At 52.6% G+C, this 13,422-nt stretch overlaps 1 protein-coding gene across 1 annotated transcript; it reads right to left on the reverse strand.

Moving 5' to 3' along the window:
* Positions 1–4,288: 4,288 nt before the first annotated feature.
* cnppd1 (cyclin Pas1/PHO80 domain containing 1) lies at positions 4,289–11,082 on the reverse strand. The gene is made up of 8 exons (XM_007911358.2): positions 11,001–11,082; positions 8,838–8,940; positions 8,267–8,348; positions 7,923–8,043; positions 7,221–7,349; positions 6,683–6,744; positions 5,981–6,098; positions 4,289–5,338 (listed from the first exon to the last, which is right to left on the reverse strand). The coding sequence occupies exons 1-8, from the start codon at positions 11,064–11,066 to the stop codon at positions 4,613–4,615; spliced, it is 1,407 nt and encodes a 468-aa protein (XP_007909549.2). The 5' UTR covers positions 11,067–11,082; the 3' UTR covers positions 4,289–4,612.
* Positions 11,083–13,422: the final 2,340 nt, after the last annotated feature.

Raw genomic sequence — 13,422 nt, forward strand, 5'->3', positions numbered from 1 at the left:
CAGCGCGTCCGTGCCCCACCCCCCACAGCGCGTCCGTGCCCCCCCCACACAGCGCGTCCGTGCCCCACCCCCCCACAGCGCGTCCGTGCCCCCCCCACAGCGCGTCCGTGCCCCACCCCCACACAGCGCGTCCGTGCCCCACCCCCACACAGCGCGTCCGTGCCCCCCCCCCACAGCGCGTCCGTGCCCCCCCACAGCGCGTCCATGCCCCCCCCCACAGCGCGTCCGTGCCCCACCCCCCCCACAGCGCGTCCGTGCCCCCCCCCCACAGCGCGTCCGTGCCCCACCCCCACAGCGCGTCCGTGCCCCCCCCACAGCGCGTCCGTGCCCCCCCACAGCGCGTCCGTGCCCCCCACACACAGCGCGTCCGTGCCCCCCCCACAGCGCGTCCGTGCCCCACCCCCCACAGCGCGTCCGTGCCCCCCCCCCACAGCGCGTCCGTGCCCCACCCCACACAGCGCGTCCGTGCCCCCCCCCACAGCGCGTCCGTGCCCCACCCCCCACAGCGCGTCCGTGCCCCACCCCCCACAGCGCGTCCGTGCCCCCCCACACACAGCGCGTCCGTGCCCCACCCCCCACAGCGCGTCCGTGCCCCACCCCCCACAGCGCGTCCGTGCCCCCCACAGCGCGTCCGTGCCCCCCCCCACAGCGCGTCCGTGCCCCCCCACAGCGCGTCCGTGCCCCCCCCTCACAGCGCGTCCGTGCCCCCCCCCACCCCCAGCCCGCGGAAAAAAAAACACTACGAATCTTATATCAATTAATCTCTCTCTTATTTTTTAATTAAAAGCCTTTGCCCCTTAACATTGCATTTATTGCAGTTGACGTCCCTGGAGTTCGGCGCTCAACCGTGGGCTCAAAAGTGCTTACGACCCCCCACCCCCCCTCCCCCCCCACCCCAAAAAAAAAAAAATCACACCGACATCCCCGAAAAGATTGCTCCCTAAAACCCACCGGGAAAAAAAAGACGGGAGAACAACCGGGAATGTGCAACGTCACCTTTTTCCGTTAACGCAGAATAATTCTCCGTGTCCGCACGTGGATCTGGTGTCCCGTCACCCGCTCCGGGCAAAAACCCCCCAACGTCTGCAGTGAACCTCACGTACGTCGTTTCGGTTGGGACCCTTCGTTTATAATAATAATAATAATAATAATAATAATAATCCTTGCAGTTCATACGGGGCCTTATCACGTCATTGAGACGTCTCAAAGCGCAGCGCAGGCTATACGCTAAAGGTGTAGTGGCGGCGGGTGAAACGCGGCGGCCAATTGCGCACAGCAGCGTTCCCCCCCACAAACCAGATTATTATTATTTATTTGGAGGCGTCATAACGTCCGGCAAAGTGACCCCACCAATTCGTTTTCTAACATTTAATGTGACTCGACGCAAAAACGTGAGCGATATCAAACTCGCGTCGAACGTAAACTCGAACCGGGTTCAGGAGATTATACGATTTAACACGAGATCAGGACTTACGTGAGGTTTACTGTCGTGCTTTGCAATAACCCCGACACGCGCACACGCGCACACGCACGCACGCGCGCACCGAGGAAGGAACCGGTTCGCTGGAGATTTCGGTTGCATTTATGCAATGGCATCAACGCCAAGGACCGAAGGAGGGGGTGCGGAGAATCACGTGCCCACTTAAGTTAGATATAACCTGGCTTCACTACCGGCTTCACTACCGGTTATATCTTTCCCCTCCCGTAGGTTTAAAGCCTCCCCCTCCTTGTGATTTGCAGCAGAGGCTTCATTTTCCAAGCCAAAATCTCCCAGAGATTGGATAGGTGACACTGGTTTGGTCTCTCTGTCCATCAAAAAGCTTCCTGCAACATCTCCTCTCCATAGGGACTGGACCTCGATGCCACCAGATACCTCCAATGGCCGGGAGGCACTGACAACACATACAACGGCCAATAAAAATAACATTGCCCGGGGAATGGGTAGTATAATGTAACCAGTGCCCTGGTAGATTCTTTGGAGAAGAAATATGGTCCGTGTTACGCGCAGTGTGATGAGGTTTTCCTGCAACTTCAGCACTGAACAGAATTGTTATCCAACGGCTCCTTAAAACATGGTTCCAAATGCGTCAGATCTCTGGCCGATCAAAACTAACTCTCGCACTTATTGGTGACACCGAACGCGAGACATCAGAAACAGAAGTCCATTCGGCCCACCAAGCCCGTTCCGTCAAAGACCACATACTATAACCTCCGCTAACCCCACCTCCCCACTATATTCATTAACAATTTTACTCCCCAAGTGACTATCTATCTCTCCCTCAATCTGAGCCAGACCCCACCCCCACCCATCTCTCTGATCTCCTCTCACCCACTCCTGTTTGCCCCTCCACTCAGCTAACTCGTGTCTCCTAGCCTTGGCACCAACAGTGGCCGAGATTTCAGATTCTACCCCACAAACCTCTGAAAGTCCCTCCTTCATCCCTCCATCTCCCCCCTCTGTCCTGCCTTAAAACCCACCTCTCTGACTGCACCTACGATCACCTTCCCCTTCAATATCTGCTCAATATCCGACCCTGTCACTGTGAAGTGCTGTATAACAATAATCCTTGCCTTTGGTACAGCACCTTATCAAGTCGTCGAGACGTCTCAAATCGCTTCACAGGATACAATATAGTATATGATATAATATAGCTCTGAGACCTTAGTCCATGTGAAGGATGTTATATATAAATACAAGTTGTTGATGGACTGATTTTACTGAATTGAGTTCAGCAATAACAACCCACGTGACCGTTGTCTCTTCCAAGTCTTATCTGCACATTGTGTAACAAGTAGTTCTGCTGATCAGCAGATCTGATTTGACAGATAGCATCGTCACAAGCTGGTTGGAATGTCTCAGGTGCTGGTCACATCATTGTACTGGAAAGACTTAAATCCCGTTCCTTCCACAGTCATACTTTCAAATATTAGGGTCTAAAATGCAAGTTGGGCTAAGAGCCCACACACATACAGATGCCTTTGATTATGTATCCAACTCAACAATGAACCTTACAGAATAACCTGTAATCACTTTCATTAGTTAATTAACAACAAACTGCATTTACATCTCGACGACAGCGCCTTTCACTTCGGGAGGACTCCCCAAGGCGCTGGGCAGTCAGGGATTTGGACCCGAGCTGGGGGTTGGGATCAGAAGGGGTGGAGGGCGGGGAGGCTGGGGGTAGGAGGGTGACCGAAGGCGCGGTCAAAGAGGTCCTGGAGACGGGTTTTGAAGGAGGCGAGGGAGGGGTGCGAGGCGAAGGGACTGTGAGATGGAGTTCCAAAGGGATGACACAATTAAGGGCACCTTTATGCTTTCAAACAAAGTTAAGCTAATCCAAGCGCGATAAAACTATTCCGCACTTTCGACACCATTGCCACCCAGAAAGAGACAAGACATAAAACTCTCGGGATCCAGGAGAAAGCTGTAAATAAACAACGTGGTTTGAACAATAGCGAAAAACCAACGTAAGAGAGTCGGGCTGGATTCCTGATTGGCATCCAGCGACTGTGCTGGAAATGTGCGCGTCGGGTGGGACTAGGGCGAGGCTTGTGATCAAAGCTTGCCAACACTGACTGTCAAAGCTCACGTACGAAAACACCCAAGCGTGTGTGCATGTGGGGAGGGGGTGACTACCGTGTTTGGAACGTACCCTCGTTAAAGGAAAAAGTAGAGTTAAAAGCCTTCAGAAGAGGGCAATGGGAAAATTGCAGGATGGGGCGGGGCGGGGGGCGGGAAAGAAATCAAGGAACGGCCCAAAAAGTTCAGCCTTCTGGCCGCTCAAAAGCTAAATCTTAAAACTGTAGATTAAGTACAGCCGACACTAAAGATTCAGTCGGAAGGAGAAAAAAAATTATTCTAGTAACTTGGTTTTGACTTCTCTGTACAAATTCCTAAAGATTCCAGAATTCCCCTCAACGTTGTTTTCACAGCATTTCAGAAATGGTGGTGGAAGCAGATTCGATAGTAGCTTTCAAAAGGGAATTGGCTAGGTACTTAAAAAGGAATAATTTGCAGGGCTTCGGGTTTAAAAGTGGGGGTGCGGGGGTGCGGGGGGAACGATTAGTTGGTAGCTGTTTCATAGAGCCAGCACAGGCACGATGGGCCGAATGACCTCCTTCCGTGCTATAATGAAATGTAGAATTCACTTACATTTTAAGTCCAATTCCCCTTTTCAAACCAACTTACCTGCCCCCCCCCCCCCCCGCCCCCAACCTTTTGTTTATTAGAACAAATATATTGGGGCACAAAGTCCAATTGATGGTGTAGAAAATGAGTGGGGGGGGGGGGGGGGAGCTAGCCACCAGAAAAACATTCAGACTTTGTAAAATACACCTCACCGTAATTCAGTGGTCAATTGGCTACCGAGCACACATGCGTGTGAACACACACACACACACACACACGGTAACCCACAGCTGATATTGTGGATTGCTGTGGTACCCACAAGCCGCCAATGGCTGCTCTTGTGCTTGGCTGGGGTGTAAAGTTAAGGTGACCATTGGCAGCAAGATGGAAATGGAATTCCTTATTCAAATCCCACCGGCAGAAACGTTTATCCTTGACCGTGTTCACCAGCAAAAAGCCCGTCCAGAACCGGACCGCGAGCCCCTAACTGGGTAAGATGGACATCCGGAGTTGGTTTAACCCCGTTTCCACGGGGCACCTCCTCATCCTGACCGAGCCAGGCTGGCACAGCATGTCCATCAATCTGTCCACGCTGTGAATGGAGGGCAGCCCTGCCCCACTGTTCTCCCAGGTCTTTGTGCACCCGGCGTTGAGTGAGAGTGAGAGCGAGCCGTGGGGACTCAGCGAGGCGAGCAGTCCGGGCGGGGTGAGGCGGAAGGCGATACTGACGGACGTCTGGTTGTGCACTCCGCACTTCACTGACAGCCCAGAGGCTGTGTGTGTTTTCCGACAGCTGGAGCAGGAAATGGACTCGAGTGGGATTCCTGGCTCCGTGCGCTGGTTGCGAGGGTCCGTGGTGTAGCTGAAGGAGGTCAGGACCGTCCCCCAGATACACAGGGCGGTCACAGCGATGGCCGGGCTCTTCCTCCTGGTGCTGTTCTCCAAAACGCAGCAGCGCAGGTCGGAAGAGGAGTCTGGAATCTCGGCCACGGCTACGGGATCTTCGAACGGAGACGTCGGGAGAGAAGGGGACGCTTGTGAGCATCCCACCGGGTTCAGGATCACTCCCTCCCTCGGGAGGAATCCCTTAGCCTCGCGGCCGAGGACACAGCTTTGGTCTCTGGAACACAGGGCCTGGCGAACGACAGCGCTGCAGGCGATGACTCCAGCCACACTCGTCAGGTACACGACACCCAGCATACAGGCCACCTGGCACACACACAGGGATAGAGAGATAGTAGAGGAGCATTTTATTTTATACTGGATTTCAAGATCCTCTCACTCACGCCCTCGCACATCCCTACCTCTCCAATCTGCTTACTCTCCCACTCCACCACGTGCTGTCTCCGCTCGGCTGGCTCCGGCCTCCTGTTTGTCCCCTGACCCCTCCATCGGTGGCCGTGCTTTCAGCCACTACACTACACCCTGAAACTCTGGAACTCTCTCCCTCAATCCCTCCGCCTTGCCCTACTCCCTTCAAATGTGGCCTAAAGACCTTCCTTTTTGATCGTGCTTACGGTCGCCTGCCCCTCTCTCTCCCCCTGGCTCGGGGTCAGACTCCACTACTGTCAAGCGCTCCGGGACCCTACCCCGCGTGAAGAGCGCTGCAAGTTGTTGTTATACTGCTTAGAACATTGAAACACTTCTTCAAAGAGTTTTACTGCAATCACTGCCCTGGTGACTTACTGACCTAGATAAATCTGGATGCTCACTCCATGACTGTTCGTGGGACTTTGCTGTGCGCACAAATGGCTACAATGATCGCCCACAAAATACACAGTCACTACATTTTGTAGAAAGTTCTGTAAACTGTTTTGACAGGCTCTCGAACGAGGAGTACGAGTGTGCTACCTGGATAATGTGCTGGGAGAGCTGTGCAAAGGTTTGTTGCCAGGGCGCCTGTTCCAGTAACACACACAGGTCTGTGTATGTGAACCAGCCTCGCTTCAGCCCCTGAGACTGGGCCACCCTGAAACGGTTGGAAATAGAAGGTTAAAAAGGCACAAGGGCAGCGGGTTCACACACAGCACCCAACAATCATTAAGGACCTTAAATGTCCACCTGAACAGGCAGTCGACACGCCGCTCAAGTTTAAGATCTCCTCCAAAGGACAGCACTGCTCTAAGTAAAATAACAAATGACATTTACACGGCGCCTTTCACAAGGCGCTGGACAGTCAGGGATTTGGACCCGAGCTGGGAGGTTGGGATCAGGAGGGCAGGGGCTGGCGAGCGACCAAAAGGCACAGTCGAAGAGGATCTTGAGACGGGCCTTGAAGGAGACGGGGGAGGGCAAGGCGGAGCGACTGTGGGATGGAGTTCCAAAGGGAAGGCAAAGGGCAGAAACCACCGATGGTGGAGCAGGCAGGGGATATGGAGCAGGCCAGAGTTCGCTGAGCGGAGGGAGTCGACAGGTCGGTATGGAATTGACAGTAAATGCAAAGTAAAGCAACAATGCTGGCCTCCTCAGTTCTGTGTTGGAGCGTCAGCTCAGACTGAACTCATCCTGACAAAGATCCGATAAGACCTTCTTATTCAGCACTCATGTACCCACCTGCCCTCCATCCTGTTCAGAAGCTCAAAGAATTCCTGAGTATTGACATAGAGGCTCCAGTCCTGCAAAGGTTTAAGAGGGGAAAAAAAAGCTAATGAACAGAATTTTAATTAACATTTGATTATTTAATTAAATTAACTAAAGTTAATAAACAAAGGCTCTTCATTTAGACTTTCCAAAGCACTTAACAGAATATATTAGAGAATTGACTTTATAATTTATCATGTATTCTATATTTTTTGGAGGAAGGGAATATTACCCCTGGACAGCGATCTGCCAATCGACTAACAACTGGTAAACAGAGGCGTGTGTGTCGAGAAAGGAAACTTGCCTAATGTTTTGCCCTGCCCGGGAATTGAATCCAGATCTCTCGTTTGTGAAGTGAGAGTGCTAACACTACGTCACAGAAGGAAAGATTCCAATCTGCTGACAAATCTAATTTGGTGCAAAATAGTGACTCCGTTTTGGAACAAACAGCCTTAAAAGAACTGGAGTAAAGCCTGAGAACAAAGCAGGGCAGACGTCTCATGTGACTTACAATCGCCCTCAGAAAGTTCATCTCCAGAGTGTTCACCGAGTGCACGTCCAGCTTTCCCGCTGCGCCCCATTCGTCGTTAAACACCTCCTCCTCCTCCCCCTCGTCGTACAGGTATTTACTGGCCACCATCTGCAGCACAAGCAAAGTGTCAGATAATAATAATAATAATCCTCACATTTGATATATTGATATCACATTTGGTTACCATTTCACCCACAAAATATAGTCAATTCACTTTATAGTATATTCTGTGAAGCACTTTGAGACGTCTCAACTACGTGATAAGGCGCTATATCAAATGTAAGGATCATTATTATTATCTCGTCATCAAGGCGTCACAAAAGGCTTCACAGAATATATACTGTAAAGTGGATTGGACTGTGTACTTTGTAGGTGAAACCTGGCAGCCAATTGCGCACAGCAGTGTCTCACAAACAGTCTTGGATTGAGTGACCAAATTATTATTATTATTTTTTGTAGGGATTATCTACTGAAAGCGATCAGCCAATCGACTAACAACCGGGTTCCTATTTCCTGCTGGGTAAACAGAGACGTGTGGAGTAAGGAAACTTGCCTAAGGTTTTGCCCTGCCTGGGAATCGAACCCGGATCCTCTCGCTTGCAAGGCAGGCACACTAACCACTGGATACAGGACTAATTGAGGGTCACTGAATACTGTTAAGAGAAAAAAGACTTCACTCACCATGGAGATGAGAAAGAGGTCGGAGGAGGAGATCTGCTGGAGGTACTCGGGATTTCGATGGCGAAGACGTTCAATGTAAACCAGAGCCAGCATCATAGCACAGGGCGAGATACAAGCCTCCCTGAGGAGAGGGGATAATCAGTTGTCATACAGCACCAAACAGAGAGATTGTGTGAAACTGGATAGATCAGAAATGTATCAGCATTCTCCAAGATCAGAAAGCAGTCTCAAAGAATATACCGTAAAACATTTTTCACACAGAGACGGTTACAAGTGGATTAGTTGGCTTTCGCTGGGAGGAGCCTTGTTACATTCCTGCCTCTTGTTGGTCTGGTCTAACTCACCTGGCCACATGAGCGGCGTATTTCTTCCGGAGCTTTCGGATGGGACTCGGTGCTGATTTCTGAAGCAGCTCAACCGCGATGTCTAGAAGAGAAAAAGTAAAAGATTGGGTTTATAGCCCATCCTCATCCACCACTCCTGATCCCAATCCCAACATGAAAGGTGCTACATAAAGACAGTTTGCTGTTGTTGTACACAATTTGGTTGGAGAGCTCCATAGCAGCTTGTGTGTGTGTGTGTGTGTGTCTTAGAGGGACCACACCTACATGCAACAAGTCACGTCTGCTTTGAAGCAACTGTTTCTGGTCCCTGAGCCAAGTGTGCAGTTAACCTAAACTTTGCACAGATATATTTCCCCAAGAGAACCATAGAAATTTGCAGCACAAACGGAGGCAATTCAACAACAAATTGCATTTATATCGCTCTTTCCACGTCGGAAGGGTGCTGGACGGTCGAGGGTATGCACCAGAGCTGGGGGTTGTGTCATTACTGACGCACTAATCAGTGGAAAGATTTTCTCTTGGTTTACCTTATGCAACCTCATCCTGTTAAACACAGAACATATCCACATACCAGTGACAGGACAGGAGAGTGCGTCCATGTTACAGTCCATGTCTTGCCCATAGTACAGCCGCTTTTTCACTCGCTCTGTCAGCTTCCGGTGGCCGGGGAGAAGCTGTGGGATTATGGAAATAACACCATCAGGTGACGCAACCCTAACCCAACAATTTAAAAGAGCACAACGTGTATTGATATAGCGCCTTATCACACCAAAATGTCTCAAAACATTTCATAGCTATTCTCAAGTGTAGTGACTTTTTTGCAGGCAACCATTTTACGCACAGTAAGGTTCCCACAAACAGCCATGAGATGACTGTCCAATTAATCTGGAAGATCATTAGCCAGAATGCCAGGTGAAACTCCCTTCTTTTTCACAATGTCACAGGATCCTGAATGTTCACCTGAGCAGGCAGACAGGACCTTGGGTTAAATTATCACCAGAAAGCTATCACCTCAACTCTGGAGTCCTACATTACCTCAGCAGAGTTCGGTCTACACAGTATTCCACAGGCTTCTGACCCAGGGACAAAAGTAACTACAGCTGTTAATAATGATGGTTGCATTTGATCCAGAGCCTTATCATGTCGTTGAGACGTCTCCAAAGCGCTTTACAGGCCACACTGTAAAGTGAATTGACTGTACGTCAGGCTGACACCAAATAACTAACATTCAAGGCAGAAAGCTCCAGTAGTCAATGTACTGCATGAGCGTTCACGAGCTTAGAAGGCTATTCATACCATATGACTGAGTCAGGTTATTTTACAACGCTGCCACTTTCGGTATATCCTCTCTCTGCCTCCCCCCACTGTTGGCAAAATAATTTATCATTAAAGCCATCTGCCCCACGACTATTGTGACACAAGTACTCAGTGGGGGCCACGGTAGCACATCACAGAAAGCGAGGTTTGTTTGTTTTCTCTGCAGCATTGCCGGGTAACACACGGCACTCACTCTGTGTAAACTCCGGCTGCGGCAGATTAATCCCGAGAATTAAACTTTGAAACGAAACGCTCTTCCTTCTCGCCCGTCAAAGCCTGCGCCGTCCGGCCATTGCGACCGGCACGACGCTTCTCCTGGCCTGGAAGACTCTCGCAGCGCGTGCGGTTAGAGCCGCGGAATCATTAGCCACGGGGGGGGTGTCCGGTAGCCGGCCGCCCGCGGAGTCCCGTGGCGGAGCGGGCAGGGCGCGCCCCTCGCCCGCGAGACGAGCCCGATTCCCCCCCCCCCCGCCGGGCGGGAGCGAAACCTCGGGCAACGTTCCCGACGAGTCCCGGGAGCGTGCAGGGCCGTGCCGGGCCAACGCAGCGCCGTTAAGTCGATCGGCCGGACAGCCGGACAGCCGGACGGACGGAGGTCGCTCGGCCCGCCGGGGGGGAGAACACCGACCGCCGCGCGGGCGACCGGCTGCTGCGCTCCGCCGAGCGCTGGGTGAGACGTCTGGAAGACGGGGTGAGGGTCGGGGTCGGGGTCCTGGACGGGGTCGGGGTTGGGGTGAGGGTCGGGGTCGGGCGCGTCAAAGGCAAAGGTTACCATCGTTGAGAGATTACAAGAGGGATTTGGATTAAGAACGCCCTCGAAACGCCTACGATCCCTTCCTACCAGAACGCCCGCCCGCCTTCGCCTTCATCCTCATCATCATCATCATCGCCGCCGCCATTATTATTATTATTATTATTTTAATATCGAATTTCTCCCCCCACGGAAACTTCACCAAAGAAACCGGAGGCAAAGCCCACCCTCGAGCCTTTATATTACGCGTCACACACCGCGAACCCCCGGTGTTACATTACTATATATTGTAGAGAGATATATACACATATATATATATATATTGTATTATACGGCGTTGGGGGGACACCCGGAGCTTTGCGTTGGTTTTGGGGGGAGAAACGGTTTGACGACGACAACAACAACACACACACACACACACGAAAGCCCCCTGAGAGCTCAGCCCCGGGGCCCGGGTCCTGGTGGTTCGGAGGCCGGGGCTGCGGCCGCTTCGCCCGGCCTCCTCGGCTACGCCAGCCCGAGGCCTCGGCCACTCCGGCGGGGCCTAGGCCGAGAGGTGGGGTGAGAGGGTGTGGATGGGTGGGGGGGAATGGAGAGGGGGTGTGGGGGAGAGGTTTATCAGCGGAGGAGCGAGAGTAATGGCCGCGGGCGGGCGGTTAAACTCACGCTGAACTCCTGGAAGCCGCAGCAGGAGAAGGTGCGGGAGTTGAAGAGCGCGTCCACGTCCGCCATCTTAGCCGCGGGGACCAACTGCGCGGGGGAGGTTGAAGTCGGCTACGGCGCAGGCGCGGCGGCGGCGGCGGCGCCGTGGCTCAGTCGGTAGCGCGTTGGTCTCCGGGGCCGGAGAAGCGCTTTCGAATCCCGTCGCCTCCCCTTCAACCCCCACCGCCGCCCACCGCCCGAACCCCAAGTCCGCGGAAGGGATTCAAATGTATATTTTTATACATTTATATTCATAGGAATATAAATAATGATTTATATGAGAAAATAATGATGGGGGGTCTCCCAATCCCCGCGGCTGTTTGTGTGGGTGCGGTGGGGGGGTGGGGGGACGCCGCCGGGTTTCGCCCACAAAACGCACAGTCACTACACTTTACGGCGTATCCCTTGTGAAGCGCTTTGAGACGTCTCGAAGACCTGATTGAGAGGAGCGCTGTCGGCCGCAGGGACTGTCCTTACGCTTGGACTGCAAATCCCCGTCGGGATTCGTTGCTCCGTCGATGGTTCGTCGACGTTGTCGTGGTTTGTGGCTGATTTCCGGACGTGTGGTTTATCGTCTTTATTTAATCACTAACTCGGTGGAGTCGAATCCCCCCCAAAAAACTTGACTCGATCGCTCGACTGTGATGGAACGCTGTGATCGAAACGGTGGTTACTCGCTATTGGGCAGAACGTTGGGAATATTTGGAGTAAGACGGATGGGGGGGGAACGGGGAGGGATAGGGCCAAAGGGCAGGGAAATGGGATTCAGTCACGACACTTGTCGGTAATTGCTGTGAACGGACTTGAGACGTCTCAAGGTGACAAAGCGACACCAGGGGCGACCTTGGCTGCTTTCCCCGTCCTCTCAGTGAGGTCAGCGACAAGAACATGTCCACATCACCCAACCCCAGGACCTCTTTGCTCTCACACTCGCTCTCACACATTCTCCACCTCTCACGTTCTCAAACTCTCGCTCTTACACACACACACACACGCACACGCGCTCACTCTCTCGTTCACACTCCCTCGCTCTCACCCAACCCCGGGACCTCTTCGCTCTCACACTCTCTCAATCTCGCCCTCACACATTCTCCACCTCTCACGTTCTCAAACTCTCGCTCTTACACACACACACACACGCACACTCACTCTCTCGCTCTCACACTCTCGCTCTCGCTCTCACACTCTCTATCTCCATGACTGAGCTGCTGTCTGTATAAATAGTGGTTAGAGCACTCGCCTCGCAAGCGAGAGGACCTGGGCTCAATTCCTGGGCGGGATGAAACCGTAGCCAAGTTTTCTTGCTCCACATGGCTCTGTTTACCCAGCAGTAAGCGAGAACCCCGATTGTTAGTCGATTGTTGCATCGCTTTCTGGGAGTAATAAACCCTCCACAATTAAAAAAATAATAATAATTTTGTCATTCAATCTGCAACTGTTTGTGGGGACGCTGCTGTGCACAATCGGCTGCCGCGTTTCACCCACAGAGCAGTCAATTCACTTTACAGTGTAACCTGTGAAGCGCTTTGAGACGTCTCAATGACATGATTAAGGTGCTGTATCAAATGCGAGGATTATTATTATTAACTCCCCCTCTCACTCTCTGAATCTCTCACTCTCACGCTCTCCCACTTTGGCTCTCACACTCTCTATGTCTCTGACTTTCAGAGCGAGAGAGAGAGAGAGAGAGAGGAGCATTGGCTGGGGTGCGAGGCTCGGCTGCGTAGGGGTGTGAATCCGTTGCCAGCAACAACACAGGGGACGAGAGGTGGGGGGAAAGGCTGGGGGTGGGGTGGGGGGGGGAAGAAGCTTGGGGTGGGGGTGGCGGGGTGGTGCTGGGGGGAGAGACCGGAGTGGTGGGGGAGAGGGTGGCAGGAAGCCAGCGTGAGGGGCGTGGGGGGGGGGGGGTGGGGGATTTAAAAACTTATAAATATATAGCTTATATTTATATAGGAGAGAAATGAGAATGTCAGGACGGGAGAGAAGGGAATCACTCCCACTGCCGAACTCTCCGCCGTAGAGACAACCTCAAATCATCCACAAAACAAATAGGAGGCAGCCTGTAAGGCGTGCGAGGCGGGGTGTGAGTGTGAGCAATGGTTGGAAAGGGGAAAGGGCGCCTGACTTGGGATCCTGGCGGAGGTGCGGAGGCCAAGGAGGGGTGCGAGGGGAGCAGAGAATGTTCTGGAAAGACCGAGCGAGTGACACATCCAGAGGTCGTTCCGCTGTACACAGTCCCTAATCTAATGAAAATATTTTGCCTGTGGAACAGGCGCTGTATGCCAGCTCTCCCACAACCATTTCCAATTGCACAGACCCCAATACAGAGAGATAGGCCTTAAAGCGAGTCTGTTGTGCTGGAGACCATTAATTGGGGAGCACTGTT

This window comes from Callorhinchus milii, unplaced genomic scaffold (assembly GCF_018977255.1).
Source record: "Callorhinchus milii isolate IMCB2004 unplaced genomic scaffold, IMCB_Cmil_1.0 Scaffold6, whole genome shotgun sequence".
Lineage (NCBI taxonomy): Eukaryota > Metazoa > Chordata > Chondrichthyes > Chimaeriformes > Callorhinchidae > Callorhinchus > Callorhinchus milii.